Source organism: Pogona vitticeps, chromosome 2, assembly GCF_051106095.1.
Source record: "Pogona vitticeps strain Pit_001003342236 chromosome 2, PviZW2.1, whole genome shotgun sequence".
Classification (NCBI taxonomy): Eukaryota; Metazoa; Chordata; class Lepidosauria; order Squamata; family Agamidae; genus Pogona; species Pogona vitticeps.
The window spans coordinates 265,409,293-265,432,739 of NC_135784.1; the positions used below are offsets into that span (position 1 = coordinate 265,409,293).

At 41.8% G+C, this 23,447-nt stretch overlaps 1 protein-coding gene across 1 annotated transcript in view; it reads right to left on the reverse strand.

Moving 5' to 3' along the window:
* Nucleotides 1-373: 373 nt before the first annotated feature.
* Nucleotides 374-23,447, reverse strand: part of LNPEP (leucyl and cystinyl aminopeptidase) — a 64,103-nt gene continuing 41,029 nt past the window's right edge. Inside the window, exons 9-18 of the mRNA XM_072992504.2 lie at nucleotides 22,693-22,824; nucleotides 18,278-18,438; nucleotides 14,460-14,548; nucleotides 12,638-12,821; nucleotides 11,563-11,719; nucleotides 9,732-9,916; nucleotides 8,512-8,673; nucleotides 6,817-6,957; nucleotides 4,850-4,931; nucleotides 374-3,410 (exon numbers count right to left, since the gene is read on the reverse strand). Of these exons, the coding sequence (XP_072848605.2) occupies nucleotides 3,279-3,410; nucleotides 4,850-4,931; nucleotides 6,817-6,957; nucleotides 8,512-8,673; nucleotides 9,732-9,916; nucleotides 11,563-11,719; nucleotides 12,638-12,821; nucleotides 14,460-14,548; nucleotides 18,278-18,438; nucleotides 22,693-22,824 (1,425 nt within the window). The 3' untranslated portion in view covers nucleotides 374-3,278. The remainder of the gene's footprint in view (nucleotides 3,411-4,849; nucleotides 4,932-6,816; nucleotides 6,958-8,511; nucleotides 8,674-9,731; nucleotides 9,917-11,562; nucleotides 11,720-12,637; nucleotides 12,822-14,459; nucleotides 14,549-18,277; nucleotides 18,439-22,692; nucleotides 22,825-23,447) is intronic.

Here is a 23,447-nt window from a genome sequence, read left to right on the forward strand (position 1 = left end):
TTCCCCCCCAGCAACCACATGACATAATCACTACAGTGGACCAATTTGCCCCCAGAGCACCCTAACCTGCACTGTTTTGAGCCCTTATCAGGGGTTTCTAATTTTTTTTTTTTTTTTTGGTGCATGTTGATGTGCTTACGTTTAGTCTGTTCTCAGCATGTGCAACTACTAGGAACAGACTAAGATTGTTCATTGCAGCTGCCAAAGCTCCTCCTGGTTTCAATTTCCAAAACTGTAAAGTGGCTTAATAAGTGAGCCACTTCAGTATATTGGCAAATTGAACAATTTCCCTGCTTCTCTGTGGAAGGGAAATTATTTTTTTCACTCTGCTAGACCATTGCTATTGTGTTGAATCATTTAAATTAAATTAATATTTTTTCTTCACCTTTATTTATTTATTTAACTTCTATGCTGCCCACACTACCCAAAGGTCTCTGGGCGGCATAAAACAATTAAAATACAATTAAAATATATAGTCTAAAAATTGCCATCAGGACCCACAGTTGATATTATTTCAATTAAAAGCCTTCTGAAACAGGAAGGTTTTGACCTGGCACCGAAATGTCATCAGTATTGGCGCCATGCGAATCTCAGACGGGAAAGCATTCCAGTCTGGGGGCAGCTACCCAAAAGGCCCTTTGTCTACAAGCCATCCCTCTTACCTCCTTGAGGGACGGCTCTTTCAAAAGGCACCCCTGGCTAGATCTTAACTGCTGAGAAGGTTCATAAGGAAGGAGGTGCTCCTTCAGGTATCCAGGGCCCAAGCCGTGTATAAAGTGCCAGTCAAAACTGCAGCTGTGGGCAGTTTCTCAATCAACACTACATACAAGGAAAAGGAAAAAAAATAAGTGATTCAGTGCATCACCAATGGTCTAGCACAAGCAAAAATAATCTCACTTTCCCTACCCCTCCAAAGAGGAACAGGAGAAGTGTTCAACTGACTCTAGAAGGAACCGGAGGGTCACTTGAGATCGATATGCTATTTGGGCATGAAGATTGTCCCAAATGGCACATCACTCCTCTCCCAACCTCACAAGACCCTATTTAGACCACACCAGTCCATACCAAATGGGCAGTGTAGCTATGCCCTAAGACTTCTGAAAATAAACTGAGTTTCCCAGGTCTCAGATTGAAAGAACTCCAATTGACATCTGCATCCTTCCATATGGATTACTTACTTGAAGGAGAAAGCTGATGCCCTTTATGTAGATAACACAACACACACACACACACACACACACATCAGAAAGTAACATTAAAAGTACAGATGACTGCACACCCCTGAGATTTCTACATAAAAAAATCAAATAAGTGAAATGCTTTCACTAAGCATGCACCATTGTTTCACCTACTTTCATTCTGCTGATTTTTTCTGCAATGCAAGTATTTTAGCTTGGGGCTTTTACAGGTTAGAGGCACCATACCCAGATACAAAAGAGTGATGCAGATGAGATTGCAAGTGCTCATTATCCACTTTGCTTTATAAATCCTACACATGGTAGCAGAGCTTTAGAAGCACGGGATCATTCATGATAATATTAAACCCGACTATTTGATTTTTGGTAAGTTTTCAGGTATCTCATGGCTTGACAATCACTGGCTTTAGTCCATTTCCCGAAAAGACAGGATTGATGTGAATACAGTGAAACAAGTGTCCTTCAGTGTACAGAGATGATTCTGAAGCATGGAATTCCAATACAAAGGATACCAGAGTTAATGCAACAGTGCAATGCATGCTGCTTGGCACGCACATGGAAGTCAGGGCTCTTCCAAATGGAGCACATATTCTCTATGGTGTACATGCCATCTCTGATGCTATCAATGCTTTTCCTATCAAAACAACATAAGATTTGTCTTGGCTCAAAAAGTGACAACATCTGTGACCTTTTGGGATCCTTGCCCCCTCCTGATGCATTGGCTGTTTTCAGTTTAGTTCTTTGGAGGGTGGAGTGGGGGCAAAGTTTAGTGGCATGATAGTCCCAGAAGTTGTTCATTTTAGCAATGAGAGACTCTGGTTGAGAGCATTCACTTAGGTTGTCAGCTTTAAACATCAAAACAAAACAAACCAGCTATAGAGAAGCACTAGCAGAACAATTGATTGCTACATATTTATTAAAAAAAAATTCAGACTTCTGAAAGGGAAGGTTTTGGCTGAAGCAGCTTTTGCAAATGAAATTCAGAGATAAACCTCCACCCCTTTGTGATGAACAGGGAGAAATGGGGGAAGAACTGTTGACCCATCTGGAAGAGCCCTAAGAAAATAATAAATGATCTGAAGTCTGATGATGGTATCCCTCTTGCACACTTCACAAGACTGATGCCTTGTGGGCAAGATTAGGACTTATTTCTGAGGGCTCTCCATAATAGGAGAGGACTACAGGAAAAAAATATACACAAAAGTTTATTTTCAACTCTTAGTGAAAAGGGAGGTCTTCAAAACAATTGTTTCTTGGTATAAAATGTTCTCCAAGCTACAATTCTAATCTTGTCTGAAAATCTGTTCAGGCTGCTTCAGCACAGGGAACATAGACGTCTGTGCGTGTGCACTGCGCAAATGACACAATCTTGTTATTCATCTGTACAAATACTATTTGACTTATTCAGTTCATGGTGTTCATAGGACTCAGCTATATTGCAGACAAAATATTTTTTCTATCAATAATTGTTTATATTATATATAGATATCTATTTTTGATACTTGCATAATTTCTAGAAAACATTTTGATAAATCAAGATTCAGAGCTCTCAAAAACCCAACTTGTAACTTCAGCTGTCCACATCCATTATGTGCATCTGTTTATAATCATGGGAATTAAAAAACCCACATGCTTCACAGCAGGTACGCTATTTACAATTCAAGAAGCTACAGATAATGAGGAAGGCTAATTAAACAGTGCTTGGCAAAGAAAGAGCAGCTCTCGTGAGAGTTCCTGTCTTGCTCTGTTTTGTTAATCTTTTCCCCTGCCCCATTCAGTGCGTAGAAAATGAAACTGGACATTTCTGTAATGGAAGAGAGCTGCAATATCATGTTAAAACTTTTTTATGTGAATGTTTGGTCAATGAATAAGCATTTCTTTAACAAGCAACAACATCAAGTCCACAAACCCTCTACAAAGAGACAGCTTAGGAAAAGATGTACCCTGAGCTAACTAGAACCCTCTCATAGTGCAAAGAAAGTTGCATTGCCCATTTTCAACCATGGCTCTATGCAGAAGCCAAAGAGCAGAGTTGCAGCATCCCACGTGGCAAATATAGAAGTGCTGGTGGAACTGGGGTCACTAGAGCAATTCCTTCAGCTGTGCCAAGTTGTTTGTCATCCAGTGAATGTTTAGCTGAATTGTCTCAATGGCTTCCTGGACATACCGTAGCTGAGCAGTCTCCTCTGACTTTGATTCAAAGAAAGTCTCCACCTAAAAAAGGTAATACAAACATCAAAAAAGTCAGGATAAGAAAATTATCTTGCCTCTATAAATGCTGATATCTGGAAAGAAAGAGTGTGATAGAGAAGCTTCAGTTAAATTTCATTGATTTGCACATTTAGGACTAAACCCAATAGCTAATCCCAAAAGTATAGACACCTGGAAACAGATGACACTGAATTAAGTCCCACTAATTCTATGCATTTATCAAATAAATTTAGCCTTAGGCTTTAAACCACTATAGCGACCACATACTGAAAATGCAAATTGATTCCTTGTCGTAAGAACTAAAACCACTGCTTTTAATTACACATGTGACAGCCTTGTCTGGCTCTCCGTGCCGTGCCTGTTGCAGCAGGCCTGAGCCAAAGGGGAGGTGTAGCGGCACCAGAACGCAATGACCCCTAGCCAATCAACTTTCCAGCATGAGGTTGGGGCCAATGGGAAATGTCCTGAGTCAGGCATGCTCCAATTAGTTGACCTATGGGTGTCTAGGAGTCAGAGGGGGCAGGTCCAGAACAGGCAGACCACAGTGGCAAAGTTTTCACTCTGGTCTGCCTGTTTCCAACAAAAAGAGGAGCTCAAGAGGCACTCTCTCTTTGACCAGCCAAAGTGAATCTGGAGCATTGGCAGACTGAAGTGCCAATCCAGTTAATACATCATTCCACATGTGTATTAACTGAGTTGGATGTCAGGTCTCCCAGAGTTCTGGATTCACATCTAATAACCAGGCAGATGTCCTGCTACTGTAACCAATGCTGTTGAGTTCTTACTTCTCTTATTAAGATACAGTGGTGCCTCGCTAGACGATGATAATCCATTCCACTGAAATCGCTGTTTAGCGAAATCATTATCTAGCGAAAAGCATTTCCCCATTGGAATGCATTGAAACCTGTTTAATGCGTTCCAATGGGGAAGAATCGTTGTTGTCTAGCGAAGATCGGCCATAGGAAAGCCACTTTGTGAACCGCCAATCAGCTGTTTAAGTTGTTGTCTTGCGAAGCTTAGGTCCTGAAAACACCTGTTTTGCGAGCACGAAGGGAGCTGTCAAAATCGTTGTCTAGTGAAAATCGGTTTGCGAAATTCCCCCAAACGAATCACTATTTTGCAAATCACTATAGCGATCGCAAAAAGTCAATGTCTAGCGAAAAACCTGTCATGCGGGGTAACTGTCTAGCGAGGCACCACTGTACATGTTTTTGTCAGTTTTTTCTCACTTCCCCAACCTCTATTCACAGCAGCATTGCAACCTGTTAGCAGGAATTTCTCTAATTTTATTCTTTTTTTTTTAATCAAAAATGCTCATACACTAAAGCTAATGGGAAAAAAGGCAGCACTACCATGATACAGAATTTTGGTCCTCTATGATATATTGCCTCACTAGTGAAAGGATTTTCCTAATAGCCTTTGGAACATGTTATCCAACAAACCTCAAGCAGATGTTCTTGTGTTGAGAACTGAGAAGTAGTTGAAATCACAATATTTTGCATCGTGTATGATCCACGGTGAAACCTGAAATTCAGAGGAATGAATCAATGTTTATTCAAAACATATGTTACTGAATTAAAACCTAATTGGTTTTAGAAGCTGCAAGTGCACTGTAAGGTTTAACATTTTTAAAATAAGAAATCAACATTTATACAAATTTGTTTATCACAGGTTGATAACCACAGAAAAAAGCATTCAAGAGGCTCTCAAATATGTTTGGTATTTTTCACACCAAACATAGAGAAAGAATATCAAAACGATACAGCTACTTCTCAGATCACAAAATAGGTGAATACTCAGCTTAAAGACTTAAGCTTCGATATTCTTTAAATACCAGATTTAAGGACAGTTCTTAAGTCTTTCCCAGAAAAGTTGTTAATTTTACAAATTCATATGGTCATGCTGGAAGACCTAAGAAATGCACTCAAGATCGAAGCAGAAGGTTTATTGGGATCATTTGTATCTCCTTATTAAAAGACACATACAGTGGAACCTCAACTTATGAACGTCTCCACTTGTGAACATTTTGAGTTATGAACGGCTCCATTCGCAAAATGTTGCTTTGGCTTGCAAACAGAGACTTGACTTGCAAATGAAAAAAAGGCAGAGGAAAAAGGCGGGAAATTCAAATTTCCCCTGCCTTTTTTTTTGTTCCATTGAAACCATTGGTGGTGAAAAGGGACCCCAGGAGGTCTCTGATGGTGACGGGGGACCCTGGGAGGTCTCCCAGGGCTTCCCCGCCACCATCAGAGACCTCCTGGGGGTCCCCTGCCACCACGATCGCCACCTTTGGAGGCCTCTGGAGGCCTCCTGGAGGTCCAATCGCGGCGGCAGCGGGGGAGCAATTATATATTTTCCACCCTTTTCTGCTGCCGCAATCAGACCTCCAGGAGGTCTCCCAGGGCTTCTAGCCACCATGATCGGTGCTGTCAGGCTTTCCGGGGGGGAGGGTAGACCGGGCCTACCAGGGGAGGGCTTCCTCTGGTAGGTCTGGTCTATCTCCCGGGAAAGCCTGAAGGCACCAATCAAGGTGGTGGGTGACCCCCAGGAGGTCTCCGACGGTGGTGGGGAACCCCTGAGAGACCTACCGGGGGTCCCCTGCTACCCCTATCAGAGGCAGCGGTCACCCAGCACCAGGAGGCTTGAGCTGGCTGGGTTTCTTCGGCCGCTTCCCTCCCAGCTTGCTTCCTGCTCGCTACTTGCCATCCTCTGCCATTTGAATTTGCTGTCATGGGCCCACAGAGGGTTGCGTGGAGCAAGTGGGAGGCGAGCCGGGAGGCAAGCAGCTGAAACCTGGCCAGCTCAAGTCTCCCGGCACTGGGCGATTGCTGCCTCTGCTGAGGCTAGGGGTGAGCGGCTGAAGCACCCCGGCCAGGCTCAAGCCTCACGGTGGCAGCGGTGGTGATGGCAGCAGCAGGGAACCCCCAGGAGGCTTCGGATGAGTAAGTGCTGTTTTTTTTCTGTTTAAAAAGTTGATCTCGGTGGGTTTTGAAGGGTAGGTTTTGGCTGGGGGGTATATTTCTGTGTTGTCTTGGTTTTTGGTGATTTTTAAAATTTATTTTTATTTATTTATTTTTTTGCAGTCCCAGCATGGGACTTGCTCCAATGTTTATTTTTTGGATTTGTTTGTTTTGGGGTTTTTTTTTCAGTCCCAGCGTAGGACTTGCAGTGTTTTATTTTTAATTTTGGGGTTTTTTGTTCTCCTGGAACGCATTAATCGGTTTTCAATGCATTCCTATGGAAAATGGTGCCTCGACCTACAAACATTTTGGCTTGTGAACACAGTTCCAATACGGATTAGGTTCGTAAGTCGAGGTACCACTGTACAGCCAATTTAAATGGTTCTTTTCGTAGGAGAGGAGAGGAAAGAGTAAATACAGAATTTATGACAAAAATTTAAAATTTTTACTTCTTTATAAGATGATCCCAATTTTGTTTGACAAAGTCCCATGCCAGTAAATGTCCAGCCAGACTCTGACTGGCTGTTTTTATGACAATTGGAAGGTCCTGTGATCTGATGATGATTCCTTCCAGGCTTGTCTGCATCAACCTGCAAAGAAAAAACAGGCAGAGCTGATTTACAATCATACACCCATACTTCAAAGGTATCTGCATCAACTGGACTAGACTATTCATGGCAGACCAGGAAATATTCACAGAAGGACATATGTTTGTCAAATATGTAATGCTCCAGATCTCAACCTGGGAAAGTAGTATCTTCCTCGAACCTATGGGCTATGCTCAAGTTCACAACCCTAATCAAGTCAGTTTCTCTGCAGTCCAATTTACACACAAGTTGCATGGAAGTCTGTCACACAAATAAGACCACATGGGTATGTGCATAAATTTTAGGCACTTAAATAGTATACATTTGAGTCCCATCCTACCACATATAAAGAGCCTATTTTTTTTTCTGTTTCCCTTTTACACCGATTAGAACACAGGTGATAAATGAACCATTAATTCTGATGTCTTAACTGATCCTCACACTGCCTACACTAGATATACCCAATATGATTAAGATTTGTTTCCCTGATCCCAGGGGAAAAACTGGAGAGAGGACTTCTAGTGTATGCAGATTAGTCCTGCCTCTTCACCACATTTGGAGTGAAAGCACCTCCAAATGTGTACATTTATCTATGCAAGAGCCATCTGTGTTGTGCATTCTTTAAGACTGCTAACAAACTTGTAGTAGCATTACTGTCTTGCTGAGACATGACTTAAATTCACAAACTTTTAGCCAAGGCTCCCTAACTTAGTTACTTTAAAACTCAGGATTAGAATGTCATTTTTAAAAAGTGCAAATTCATTTGTGGCTACATGCATTTTTTATATTCTGATTTCAAAGAACCACAGGATTAGAAAGTATAAACTGTTGTTTCAGTTTTGAAGCAATTTATGGCAATGTTGTTCAGGGAGCAAGAGTGTGAGAGAGAGAACACTCCCCCAGACACTGATGTTGTCAAGTCAAAACATCCACACAGTAACCTAAACATCAGTGCATGGAACATCTCTCTCTCTCTCTCTCTCTCTCTCTCTCTCTAGCATAAAAGAATGAAAGAGAAAACATGTGAAATCTGCAAATATTTTCTTGCCTTGCTTTCATAATGACACATCCAAGTTTGCAGCAATGAAAAGCAATTACAGTGGTGCCCCACTTGACAACGATAATGCGTTCCAGGAAAATTGCTATTAAGCGAAATCGTCATCAAGCGGGAAAAAAACCCCATTGGAATGCATTGAAAACCGGTCAATGCGTTCCAATGGGGGAAATACCTCATCGTCCAGCGAAGATCCTCCATAGGGCGGCCATTTTGGGATCCCTGTCTTGTGAACAATTGGTCCAGAAAACAGCGGGGAGCCATTTTGCGAACCGCCGATCAGCTATTTCTAATCATCATCTAGCAAAAAAATGGTTCCTGAAGCAGGGAACTATTCATCGTAAAGCAAAAAAACCCCATAAACATCGTAAGTAATCATAAAGCGATTTCGTCATCAGGCGGGGTCATCGTCAAGTGGGTCACCAATGTAATTGATTAACCCAAATAAAGCAAAAGTAAATGGCTAGTTAAGTCTTAGGATTTTGAAGTGGGGGTATTCATACCATGTCAATCTTCTAACATCCTCAGAACTGGCCAGTGCCTCAAGGATTTTGAACTTTTCTGGTTCAGAAACCAGAGAGCAATACATGCTCAAAAGGAAGTCCCAGCCAGTGTTAGTTTTTGCTCCAGCAGTGAATATGATCTTCATAACATCAGCGGATAGGCTAAAGAGAGAAACAAGAGTGCAGTCAAAAACCAGTCACAGCAAAGGATTAGCAATGAACAGCATGCTGGATAACTTTTCTCAATTTCAGTTTACAAAACCTCTCAAATACTTGGTAAATAACGATCAATGCTGTACAAGACTAGAAGTTATATAATTCAATGTGGGAAACAAAAAACAAAACTAGGGGGGAAATGGCACCAAACTCCACAGTGACTCAGTGCACAGAGATGGACACCTCACATTTCCAGTGGTTGCTTGAAAAGCCAGCATGTGTTGGTTCCTGGTCTCTGCTATGATGGTAGCAGATGTTTAAGTAATACAAAAAAATAAAACCCTCAATGGATGGGCTGTCCAGTTTCATCCTTTGCAGTATTTTCTGATGTGAGTATATCAGTGCAAGGCAAGCTGAACTATTCCATCTTTCTGGTCCTAAAAACAAGAGCAAAATGGCCTCGCTACAGTTCTTAGGCATTGTGAAGTTTCTCAAGCTTTGAGAGGTAAGATAGAACTCCCAATCCACATTGAACCAGAAGTGCCAGCTCTCTGCCCTGGAACAAGTGACAGGAATCTCTTGTGCTACTACTGGAACTCAGCTCCTGCTCCTATGTTCAGTACAGAAACAAAACAGGACAAAAGTCTGAGACGAGTTTTAGAGAAAGATTCTGTAAGGATGGCATTCATAGGATCTCATGGTAATTAAAGAAGCTGAAAAGTTACATTTTCTTTCCTCTAGATGAAGACGAGTATGGCAAGGCTTGAGAACTCCTAAGCAGCCAATGCAGGGCCAAATTCACTTTCTTGGAGCTAACAGGGTTGCTAATCAAGGAATCTTTATCCAAAGGTAGTCTGTTTCATCTGTTTTCTAATCCAAGTACTGAATAATTTGAAATTGGATCTGTTGTAGTGAGTGTTAAGAAGAAGGAAAATACATCTACAGTAAAGTGTGTCACCTAGACAAAAAGCTATCGAGACACGTTTCCAGATACAAATCAATATTAAAACAGTCCCATCAATTCTAGTGACAACCTGAACCTAGGGAATGCTTTTATATTGTACCTTTCAGTGCCATTGGAGTCTTTCCATTTCTTAAACAGTTCAACAGCAGTTGTACTGCAATCTCCCAAACCATAGGAGCAGGCAAAGCTTAGTAGACTAGACCGCAGCTCTTGTTCTGAGGGGGTCCCACTATTTGTCCATGTCTGTTGTTTAATCTTGTCTCCAAGTAGTTTCTCAGTCCTACGCTAGAAAACAGAAAAATAAAAATTACCAGCATAATAATCAAGCCCAATAATACTGCCTTCTGGTAGGATGCAGTTCATAAATTGTCAAGGTAAGTTTACAGGCCTGAGCAGAATAAGGTGTGTTAATGAGCAGCCATAATGAACAGGTGTGTAGAAATGCTGAGTCATGATGACTCATGAGGGCTGACTCATGTATGATGCAATGTCTAATATGATTGGACAGATAGATATACATAAGTATATATGTGTACTCTGTACAGTAGATGTACTTCCTCCTGTTCTGATGAGTGTTATGCTGTTATGCTGCTGGACTGCACTGCTGTATATAGCATATAAATACACTGGTGTTGGTGAAGCTGCCTGTGTGTGCATGATTCTTTTGGACTGCCTGGACTGGACTCCACTGAATTTTCCGCGTTCCTGTGCTAACATAAATCCCAAAGTGTTCCAAAGCATGTATTTGTACAAAAATAAAAACCTACAACTCACTCTCCATTCCTAGGAGTTATCCCACTTAATTCTATCAAGGACCCTGAACAAGCATTCCCCCCTTGCTAAATTTATTCCAAATATCATCTGTAACCTAAATTTATTCCAAATATCACCTATCACCAAAACTGAAGATGAATCAGACTGTGAAGGTTCTAATATATATTGTTGAGATTGGACTAAAGGTCTCCAGATACTTATGGGAACATTCTTTTATGTCTTCCAATTGGACGACATAAAAGAATGTTCCCATAAGTATCTGGAGACCTTTAGCCCAATCTCAACAAGAAAAGCAAATGAAAGCAGATTTTTATCACAAACCTCTCATGTACTGAAACAAGTGTACGAGATTTACAAGACATGTATTCCTCAATATGAACACTGCCCAGTAGTCTAAAACTAAAAAACAACCCTGTAATTTCCTGTGAGTTCATTACATGATCTGAAAACAAATGTATCCTAAAAAACCACCACAAATATTCTATGGTACTGTACGGAGATAAGTAAGTTACAAATTTTAAGAGAACCATACGCTTCTGTTTTTATCCTCTGTGGGACAATAATCTTTATGCGTCCAAACTACAAAGGATATACAGTGGTGCCCCGCATAGCGGCGATAATCCGTGCAGCAAAAATCGTCACTATACGGATTCATCGCTATGCGAAATTAAAAAGCCCATAGGAATGCATTGAAACCCCTTCAATGCATTCTTATGGGCTTAAAACCTACCTTTTAAGCGAAAATCCTCCATACGGCGGCCATTTTAGCTGTCCGGTATGCGAGGAATCTGTTCCTGTTTTACCCGGCGGCCATTCTGGAACCGCCGATCAGCTGGGGGAAAACATCGCTATGCGAAAATCGGTAAGCGAAACAGCTTACTGATTGTCGCAAAAGATTTCCCCCCATAAGAAACATTGTTATGCGATCCCAAAAACATTGTCGCTATGCGGATTCGTCGTTAAACGGGGCGCCTGTTATGTGAGGCACCACTGTACAGTAGTCACAAATAGATGGCCTTGGCATTAACTGGGACACTACCATACGTTTTGAAGTAGCATGGCCTGTACTGTAAATTAAGTGTGACTGAGAATTTAGTAACTTCATTACTTGAACTAGTTTTCACAGAATCACTATCTACATACTTTCAAGAACTTACCAATACTCTGGAGGCAAGGTCCTGCATTCTCCTCTTCTCAACCAGGTTGAAAATACGACTCATTTGATACAAAGCTTGAACAATTGGAGCAGTGTCATTTTCTTTCACTATATAGTCCAACAGCTGAAAGGCCTTGGCGAAACGCACCTTTCCCATTCTAAAGGGACATTATAAAACAAGAATTGTTCAGTATGCTAACCAATATCCCCTCAAGGCCTGGAACTGTGTATTAGGATACAGTATATGGAACTTTGTGACTTTGTGGTAGAGTAAATGTTAATACTTGCAGGAAAGTCAAATTCTTGAAAGGTATGCAAAAAGTAAAAAAGGGGGGGGGAATTGAAAAACTGATGTTGAAATAGTCCAATTTGCAGAATTATATTACTACAATATCTTTTTTTCTTTTTAAGTGAGAGTAGATGCCACCTTGGTTAGACTACTAATAGATTATAACAGGCTTGCCCTCCTTTTGTATAAGTAAATGAAGTCAGACTAAGGGAAGACATTCGGAAAACAATTTGCTCAAGGTATTTCCTTTGAATTGGCAAGATGGTGAAGTAGCAGAAGAGAATTAGTCCTTCCTAAAATCCACCACCATCATTTCCCCCCCCCCAAAAAATCTGGGCTATATACAGTACTCTTAGTTAAAAAAATGATGCTAACCTAGCCACACTTTACAAGGATAAGTTTTGCTTTATTTATTCATACTACTGGGAATGATGCATAGAAGCCCTTTTCTTTATCCAGAAGACTGTAGGAATAAGTCTCCAAAGCTTCAAGAGATGTTCTATTTACAGGACACAACTAGCACACTACCCTAAGCAGGACTCCTCTGGCCCACTGCTTGTAGACAACCATTTGTTTACATGAATAAAACAAATCTGAATTATAACTTTTGCGATTTCTTACTTGTTTGGAGGGTTTTCTTCCCCCATAAGACATATAAACAACAGAAATATAGTAAGAGATTGTTATTAAGGTTACATCTGTGTTCTGTTTTTCCTTACACATTCCTAATTTTATTTTTAGACTTTGCTTAGAAAGAATAAACTAGAGTTTACATTGAAAGCATTACCCTGCTAGATTAAAAATGTTGTGGATCAGATCAGCTCTGTCTCTGGAGCTCAGAGCAGTATGATCTCTCTCTAGTAGATGAATTAGAGAATCCCAGTCATCATCAGCATACTGCACAAGATAATAGCCATTTGCTTCTATGTTGAATTTCACCCATTCTGTTTTACCTGGAAGGTCAATAACACCTAGGCAGAAAAAGAGAAAGAGAGGATTTGTTTGCTTCTGTCTTCAAAATATTTGCTAACCTTTAGGCTTTCATAAGATCAGCAACTCTTTACTCTTTACTTGCAACACTGACGAAACCATCTGTCTTTCTTAATTCCAACCCCCAGCAACTGAGGTAAGTTACAATTAACTAATATTTATATCCACAGAGTACCTCTTGGATGCTACTAACTTGCAGGCAACAGTATAAAATGTTTTCACATGGACTAGCATGAGCCAAACCCATAAGCATCCCATGAATTGAACTACCTGAAGACACAAATAATAATGAACACTAAATTTATTTGACAATAGAGGAATATGTTAGAGCAACATTAAGATATCCACATGGCACCTTGCCAAGCTCCGAGTTCAACAATCAAATGTACAACCTGGATTTTATTGAAAAGTTTCCCTGATCTGTACAGAACTGATCTAAAGTAACAGGCCACCTATGCAAATCATTTTGCTACCTTCAATTATTGCTTGCATTGCCATGAAAGAACAGGAGGCATGACCAGAACCCTATTTATATGCATGAATTGTGAAGCATTGTGTGATCTCAATAGATCTATCCAATTATCACAGTGCTGACACGCTATTAGACTACTGAGAAAGATCTCTCATTGTAACAGTCAACCTAGAAATTGCAAGAAATAATTACTCAAACAAATAAGTGTGTTTGCTAAATAAATGAGTTAGAACTATCCCATTTGAAAATCACATTAATGTGCCCAGTCAGTTCTGCTTTTCACTTCATAGTACAGTACCTAAAAATGAAAAACGAAACCAAAAGACATCTCATCTCAGTCAAAACTGTCTGAAGTTAATTCTGCAATAAAGACATATTTCATACTTGGTTTATTTTCCATCAGAACGTTTGACATAACTATCCAGTCTCACTCTTTTTGCATACTTTTTCCGAAAAAGAAAAAGGAAAAAAAGAGGATAGGAGATCATGTTAAGTCTTTTCTCTTTATAACAGGTCTACTGCTTTTCATTAGCACATTTAATGTATCAGCTATGTAGCAGTTTAGATTTTGGCATAATATATGATTTTCTCTATTGAAATAAGTTGGCTGGAGGTACATCCTCAGATGTAGTAGCCCTGTGTTAATATATATTAACACATGCTGCTTTCATCTTCTCTTGAAATCAGTTTTCAGTTATAAAAATGCATCTGTGCAGACATGAATCCACCAACTTTCTGGCTGGCACTGTTGCTCTATCTTCTTTATATTTTAGAGGAGCCAGGTTACATAAAGCTATCCATCACAAACTCAGTTCTCATTTCTACCATGAAGCAGAGTTGCTACATGCAAGAATGTACCTCCAACAAACTTATTTCAAAAGAGAAAAACACTGTGAGAATAGCTCACTAATATATGAGAGGGGGGAAGAGAGAGCGAGGGAAGGAAAGAGAAAGAGGGAGCGAAAGAAATAGCAAGAGCCATGTGCATTTTTTTAAAAAGTCTAGTCTCCCCCCCCTTCTTTTCTGTGTCTATCTGTTCAAATCCTCACAACCATTTACAAGAGCCAACAACACCTCCTACCCTCCCTTGGCTTCACAACATTACAACAATTCCAAACCTTCAATACTCAAAGAAGACATACCATACCTGAGCTTTGATTCAATAAATACGTCTCAAAAGCGAAAAATGAGCTGCCATTGCTGGTTTTGTAGGAAAGAGGTATATGCCACAGATAACTGGGAGAGAAAAAAGTTTTTACATAGTATCAGTTTGTTCTACAAGATTATGCATAGATGTAGTGCAAAAGTAACTAATATTCTTATATAACAATTATTATTATATAAATGGCACTTTAATCCAGATTAATGGAATCAGTCAGGAGTACGATTTAAAAACAACACTCCATATCCCCCAAATTAGACCCCTTGTCATCAGCTGTGGTTACAGACAAAAACTACCACTTTGAATATGGCTATCTTCAGCAATTTGATGATCAATCACTGGCTCACTGTGCAATCTGTCTACACAAATAGTTCTCAACCTTGGGTTTTCAGATGTCCTTGGACTACAACTCCCAGAAATCTTGTCCAGCACAGCTAGTGGTGAAGACTTTTGGGAGTTTTAGTCCAAGAGCATCTGGGGACCCAGAGTTGGGAACCACCGGTCTAAAGTGATGACATGGTCGCAAGAGGAGTTTTGTAGAAGCAAGTTACTACACAAATAATAGATCCCCAGGGAGGTTTCACTTTAATAGAGGGCACATGCAGCAATTCCTGTATCTGCAAAAACACACAATGGAAGGGGACAGTTACATCATTCACATTAAGTGAATTAAAAATAAAAAAAAAGTTATTACCACCATATCATGAACTGCTTTGTATATGAAATGAGGAAAGTAATGGCTTCTTTTAACTTGATGCTGCACCAACAGAGTGTTTAGCTATACTTACCGTATTTTTTGCACCATAAGACGCACTTTTCCCCCTCCAAAATGTGGGTGGGGAAGTCAGTGCGTCTAATGGTGTGAATGCAGCAATTTCGTCGCTGCTGGCCCCGTGGGGGGGAGCGTCGCAAGGGTCCGGGTGAGCCTTCCAGGACCCTTGCGAGGCTCCCCCACTCCCCCCCCACGGGGCCAGCACCGGCGAAATCGCCAGCTTCCAGGTGGGGGGAACGTCGCAAGGGTCCTGGAAGCTCACTCAGCTCCTTGCGATGCTCCTCCCACCCACGCACCGGCCAGCACTGGCAAAATCGCCAGGTTCTGGGAGTGTTTTGAGGCTTCCCAAGCCTCAAAACACTCCCAGAACCTGGCGATTTTACCCCCCCCTGGTCCCATGGGGGGGGTGGAGGGTGGCAAGGGTCCAAGGGAGCCTCCCAGGACCCTTGCCACCCTCCCCCCATCCCCCCACGGGGCCAGCCCTGGCGAAATCGCCAGGTTCTGGGAGTGTTTGGAAGCTTGATAAGCCTCCAAACACACTCAGAAGCTGGTGATTTTAAAACCCCCCCGCTCCGTGGGGGGTGGGTGGACGGTGGCAAGGGTCCAAGGGACCCTCCCTTGGACCCATGCCACCCTCCCCCCACCCACCCCCACGTGGCTAGGGGGGGTAAAATCGCCAGCTTCTGGGAGTGTTTGGAGGCTTGGGGAGCCTCCAAACACTCCCAGAAGCTGGTGATTTTACCCCCCTGGTCCCATGGGGGGGGTGGAGGGTGGCAAGGGTCCAAGGGAGCCTCCCAGGACCCTTGCCAGGCTCCCACCCACCCACCCCCATGGGGCCAGGGAGGTTAAAATCGCCAGCTTCTGGGAGTGTTTGGAGGCTTGGGGAGCCTCCAAACACTCCCAGAACCTGGCAATTTTACCCCCCCTGGCCACGTGGGGGTGGGTGGGTGGAGGGTGGCAAGGGTCCAAGGGACCCTCCCTTGGACCCATGCCACCCTCCCCCCACCCACCCCCACGTGGCCGGGGGGGGTAAAATCGGGAGCTGGCGATTTTACCCCCCCTGGTCCCATGGGGGGGTGGGAGGCTCCCTTGGACCCTTGCCAGGCTCCCACCCACCCACCCCCACGGGGACAGCGGGGGCAAAATCGGGAGCTTCCAGGACCTTTTCTGAGCCTGGAAAGGCTCAGAAAAGATCCTGGAAGCTCCCTATTTTGCCCCCTCTGTCGCCCGGGGGAGGCAGGGTGAGTCTCCAAAGGGTCCTAGGGTGTGTTCTAGGACTCTTTGGAGACTGACCCTGCCTCCCCTGGGGGCCACAGGGGATGAAATCACCACCTTTGGGGGCTCTTCTGAGGCTTGGGAAACTTCAGAAGAGCCCCAGAAGGTGGCGATTTCACCCCCTCTCGCCCCCGAGGGAGGCAGGGGGAGGCTCCAAAGGGTCCTGGAACACACCCTAGGACCCTAGGGTGTGTTCCATAAGATGGACCTCTCCATAAGGCTCACCAAATTTTAGGAGAAGAAAGCAGATAATTTTTTCCTGTTTTCTTCTCCTAAAAATTTGGTGCGTCTTATGGAAAGGTGCGTCTTATGGAGCGAAAAATACGGTATTCCTCAGCCACAAAGAAAATGCACCTACTTTGTTGCATAAAAACAACTGTCACCTCCAGCCAGAAACAGAGATTAGAGATAAACTATCATTAGAACAAGAAAATCCTTAAGGCCTGATAATATGCAATTGTCATAGCAGGGGCTTCTATCATCCCCCAGAATTTGCAAATCTGCTTGCTTGCTTGCTTTGCTTGTGAACATTCTTCAGGATTTTAGCAGGACATTTCCTTGCAACTGATTTTGACGATATAGCTGAATCTCTAACACAGAAGTGCTTTCACTCTATAAACTATGCATAATGACAGTTTCTGCCCTATTAATCAATTTATGTTACAGACAAAGAAATAGGCTTCTGTACTCACATACCCAGCTGGTCACTCAGATCACTGTGTTCACCACTATTATACCCACATAATCTTATGCAGCACATGGGCTTACTTGCTTAGAGTGTTTTTTTAAAGCTAAAAATCCCAGCAGTCAGTTATCTTCAGAGAGGGAGATCTAATTTCAATTCCCTGCTATTGTCCATGGCATGTCAAACAACTAAGGTGTATGATTTTTGGCTTTTAAGAGATACTACACATGGAACTTCAACTACCACTCACTGGATTTGAGCTGTACACGGGCCCCAATTCCTGTGTTCAGTGAGGGAAATCCACTATAAAATTTGGAGTTTTTTCTTAAAATGGTCCCTGCCTCATGAGAGGTAAGATTCACAGATCCCTCAGAAAATCCAACAAAGTACACAAAGAAAAACAAGGGTGTGAGGATAAAAATTGTACAAAAAGAAAATTTCAATATCTCATGTTCATTTTGTAGCAAACTTCCCATTTTCAAAAATTAATCTATGCATGCTTATCACTGGCAAACTTGTAAGTTGGGGACAGCAACTGGTGGCTCTGTAGGTATTGGTGGCTTACAGCTGCCCTCAACCCTGCTCAAATGGTGGCTAGGGATGATGAAAGCTGCAATCCAGTAACAATAATGGAGCAACAAGCTGCACAGCCTTGGCCTAAATTAAGTACATGTCTGTGAGTTAGCTCGCTTTTCTATCATGAAAGCAATCTAGACAAAATTCACTGGACATATGCAAAAATCCAATCTGCAGTTTATAAAAAATAAATAAGATTACAAATGCTGACCCATTAGTATTGTATACAGACGCTTGGTTTTCATTTCAGTGAAGGGATACACATTGGTTCCATCAACATCTATCAGAGAGCAATCATGATCATCAAATCCCTCCTGCACTCCAAAGACACTTACTGGTAATTCAGAAGATATACATTTTAGTATGTTTGCGACATCCAAACCATCTATTTGCTGTCAAGAGAAGACTTGGCCTTAAACTCCTACTTTAGTTAAAGGAAAGCCTGCAGACTTAGTTTAACTACCCAAATGAACAATAAGAGAAAGAGAAAGAAACCTTGAATATATGCTCTGATTTTCTGATTCTAAATTATGAACATATTTCTCCTGATGAAGATGGATCTGTTTTCCTTCTCTTCTGACAGTCACCAAAGGAAATCCCTTCTGGACAGTCCACGTTTTCATGATTTTTTTAATATCTACTGTTCCATTTGTTATCTAAAAAAAAAAACAGTAAGATTTTCATAGGGAAAAAAGCAACAGTATAACCAATACTCCCCCCTCTTTTATTAAACCAAGAGCCTGACAGAACAATGACAAAGGGTTTAAACTAGAGAGGGAATCTTTGTATTTGTCTCCCTGATTACAGCCCATCCCCAGAACTGGCCGGTCCACTTAATGCTCGTTGCACACAACCAGCAACATTAAAAGTGCGCCAATTGCAACAGTAGCCTGGCTGGCGCTTTCCCGCCTCACTGCTCGGCTGGCCACTCAGGAGGTGAGTGGGAAGACTCATTATCCTGCTCCCCTGCCGGAGTGGCCATCTGAGCAGGGAGGCAGAGAAGTGCCAACCAGGCTACTGCCACAATTGGCACACTTTCAATGAGACTGGCCGCACACACTGCGCAACAAGCAGAAAGTCGGCTGGTCAGTTCTGTGGGGCGGGCTGTAATCAGGCCAGGCACTTGTGGTGGCAAGCTTCATATTAATCTCCCCGGGAGACAAATACAAAGCTCCCCTCTAGTTTAAACAGAATTATAAGTTTCATGTTTGTCAACTGTAGGTTAACAAACATGGAACTTATACTGTTCTGTTTAACAACACCTGTTTTCTTTGCCTAGAGGAATCAATGCAGTTGAATTCAACACGCTCATTTGCATCCCTACACTTCTGTATGTTAGGTGCTATGTGTAAGCCTTTGGGTCTGATACCAGTTAAGAACACTGTATCATTGCATCCTGACATTTTTACAATTTATGATCTTTTCTAATTCATTCATTGCTGCCTCTCCAACTCTAAATCTTCTGATTTCTTGGCTGCAGTCTCCATCTGGATTAATGATTGAACCAAGGTATACAAAATATTTTTTCTATTTCTTCATTGTCAACATTAGTCATGATTTTTGTCTTAATGTTCAGCTGCTGTCCTGCTTTGATACTACCTTCTTTCTCTTTCACTGGAAGTCATTTCAAGTCATCTGCTAGTAAAATGGTGCCATCTGCATATATTAGATTATTGATTTCTCTTCCACCAATTTTCTCTGGAACAGTACTGGATGCATTTCGCATTTTCTTGTATGGCAAAAACATTAGGAGCACCTCAATGTTTGGAGATCTGGGCAAAAACGGTGTCATCTAAGACCTATTCGTACGTTTGAGTAGTGAAGTGGCTGAGGTAGTCTGCTATGAAGTTGTCATGAGTGGCAACATGGACCGCAACAGGAAAAACGTGATGGGTGTAACACCACTCCCAGAGGTGAATTGTGAGATATAGAAGAGAGAAGGAGTGTGTACCTCCCTGCTTGTTTACATGGTATAGTGCGGTCATATTGTCTGTGGCCAATTGAACGGCCCGACCGACAATGAGAGGATGGGAGCATGAAAGGTCTTGATAATGGCAAGCAGCTCAAGATGGTTCATATGTAAGGTTTGGTCTCTTTTTGTCCACAGGGCATGGATTCTGTGGCCTTGACAATGAGCGCCCTATCCCATGGGGCTGGCTACAGTGGTGACCTGAATCATGAGCTGGAGAGGAGCGAATGGACGACTGACTGTGAGATGTGGGAGGAAGGTCCATTGGGCAAGTTGGTCAGATAATTCCCTGGAAACTGCCGAAAGTTTAGAGAGAGAGAGAGAGGGTGTGTGTGTGTGGGGGGGGGGTGGGTGGGTGGGTGTGGGTCGATCATTGGGTTGAATAGGGAAAGATATCAGGCTTGAAGGGATCTCATTTTGACCCTGGCATATCGGATAATTGATATAGTCGAGGCCATGAGGCCAAGAAGATGCTGAGCTCAATGAGCTGAGACCGGAGTGAGGGCAGAAAAAGGCCTTATTGCAGATTTTAGTTTGGTTATTCACTCTTGGAGCAGAAAGGCCCTGGCCCAAGATGAGTCAAGGCAGGCTCCCATATAATCTACGGTTTGAGAGGGCTGTAGTTGAGATTTGGTGAAATTGGCCTTGAACCGAAGGTCCGCTAGCGCAGAGAGAGCAAAACGAGTGTTTCTTAAGGCGCCTTCATAAGAGTTCGATGCGATCAGCCAATTGTAGATATGGGGGAAACGATTATGCTGTGTAGTCAGAGATGTGCAGCAACTGGTGCAAGGCACTTTGTGAACCTGCAGTTCAATGCTTTCCAATGAGGGAGAAAAAAATTCACCAAAAATTAACGAAGAGTCAGAACAACACCAAATTAAGTTTGCACACTCTTTACAATGTGCTCTCATGAATCCAAGCATTTAAAACAGTTTCTGAGTCTTCGTTAATTTTTGGTAAATTTCCCCCCCCCCCATTGGAAAGCATTGAACTGCAGGTTTGACAGCTGTCAAACTGACAGTTCAATGCTTTCCAATGGGGGGAAAAATTCACCAAAAATTAAGAGTCAGAACAAAGCCAAATTAAGTTTGCAAAGGATTTAGAAGGTGCACTAACGATCCCAAGCATTTAAAACATTTGAACCTTTTAAGACACTTTTAAATAGTGAAAACGGAACATCGCTAAGCAAAACAGGAGACCTAAAACTGTCATTGCTAAGCGAGGCAAGGTCCCAAACATCGCTATGCGAATTTTCCCCATAGGAAACATTGTTAAACGGAGCGCAAAATCGCTCCAAAAACTTCATCGCTAAGCGAATACATCATTAAATGAGGCAATCACTAAGCGAGGCACCACTGTATCTCCTTTCTTGGGGATGTTTATTGTGTGTACTGTGGTCTAATTACATCTTCTCCCAAGTTTCCTGCCCATCTTAAAGACTAATGTCTAGCATTTTTATCTATGTTGAGTGACCAGGTCAGACAGGGAATGTTGTTGGTATGCTGCCAAGGCCACATCACATTGCTTTCCATAGCTGAGCCAACTAAGATGGACTTGAATTCGGTGGTGAAGATTCCCAGATGACTGTTCTAACCTTAACATCTCTGCTGAGCTCATTAGATCAAAGGCAGTCCAGGCCTTTATGGCTACCATAACAGAAATGGGGCTGTCCCAGCATGTCAGCACTCCAATACATACAGCAAGATGTCTTAATTTTGTATTATTGACAGACAGGGGGATGGTAATCTAAAACAAGGAAAATTTAATATCTATACTCTTATCATGGTCAGAACAATCCCACTGAGGGTTAGATTTACAGCAGCCTTACACAAATTCAAGGGTGGGAGACCTGTTAAGATGATCCATTCTTGAAAACATGGCTTGACAGATGGAGAGAGGAGTACTCTGGGGGATTTTTGGGGTTGGTGCCATAGAATATGGACATTGCCTGGGTAGTTGACATAATCACAACTTCCTTACAAGCAGAGCCTGAGAAGCAATTTGGTATAAGTTGAATTGACAACAACAATGGAGCTAAGATGCACTCCCTCTCCCTAAGGATGAGGTCCACACTTGGACTGTGTGCTCTCCAAACTAGCACTCTCCCCAAAGGTGCAAGTGGTCTCATTAGCGTGGAGTGTCTTTTATGTGATTAAGCTCACATATCCGTTTTAGCCTTGCTGGGACAGAGAAAATCTTGATACTATTAACCATGCACTGGAAAACTCCCATCTGAATTACTGCAATACAGTATATCATATGGTGAAGTTGCCTTTAAAAACACTCAGAAAATCATAGCTAGTTCTAAAATCCACCAGCAACAGGACTAGCCAATATAATCACATTATCAAACCTTTTTATCTTTACAACCAAGATGGCATGATACTAAACAATGCGAAAAACTACTTCCTTTCATGTGCACTTAGTAATTAAGATCATGTTCAGAAGTCCTTCTTTAGACGTATGTTGTTAAATGAGGGGCTGTGGGCAGGACCCAATTTATACAATGCCCTCCCCAAAAGGGCCCACTTGGCACCCATTTGGTGAGCTTTCCAACACCAGGTAAAGATCTTTTCACTTTCTTGGAATGTTAGTGTTAAGAATTTTCAATATCTTTAACTGCACTATATTAATATTTTGTTTTTCACAAGCGGATTCATTTTTATTTACACAGAAGCTCTCTCTGCTTTGATTTTAAAAAACATTTAATTTTTTCTTGCTTATACATATCTTTCTAGTATCAAATGTTACGTTAACCATTCATGTTACCAGTTATTGGGTAATGTGCAAATAAAATAACAGATATGAGATTACTATGATGTCATGTCAATTGCAGTGGAACTAATAGGATCAGTCTATTTTAGAAAATGAAACATGTCGTACATAAGATAAATAAAATCAATATTTAATTAGTTCTGCTCCCTTTGTTGAAAAGATTTACCTGATTCATGCTATCCCATAGATCATCACTGCAGGTGGACCCATAGATGTGGTCGTGCAAATAGATTTGAATGCCAGCTTGGAAGACATCATTATGAAGAAAGTTCTGCAACATCAGCAAGAGAGAAGCTCCCTGTTGGAAGAAAAAATATATTTTTAAATTTTCTTCATTGCATTTTTATGCCACCTTTCGCCAAAGTGGCAAGACTCAAGGCACAGCACAGATCATTAACACAAAACAAAACAAAATGTGTTGCCATTGATCCAATTTCAATTTGATGAAGACCATGCAAGTGTGTTGTTCAGAAATGCTTATTTTAAAGGGACACTTTTATGGAGAACAGGTTTAGCCAGTAAAATGCATTATTTGAGGAATGTAACACCCATATTGAGCAAGTGATTTATTTATGCAAAAATGTGGTGGAGAGAAGAATGGATCTGTATAAACTTTCTGATCTTACCACAGACTGATAATCCTAGAACTGAAATCTATAGGGTTTACCATTTGAGTAAATGAAACATGAAAGTATCTTATCACAACAGGCAGTATCTCTTGCAGCTCCACCTGCGTGACAGGAACAATCTCACCATCAACAGCAGATGCTGTTGATTAATGTCCGTTTGTCAATTTTGTGTGTGCACAATCCATGTGCAATGAGAAAAAGTTATGTGCACCCCTAAATAAAAAGAGCAACTCTGCTCCTGTTGTTGCTGCCACTGACATTCCCATAGCACAGGGAGTTATGTAACAGGATA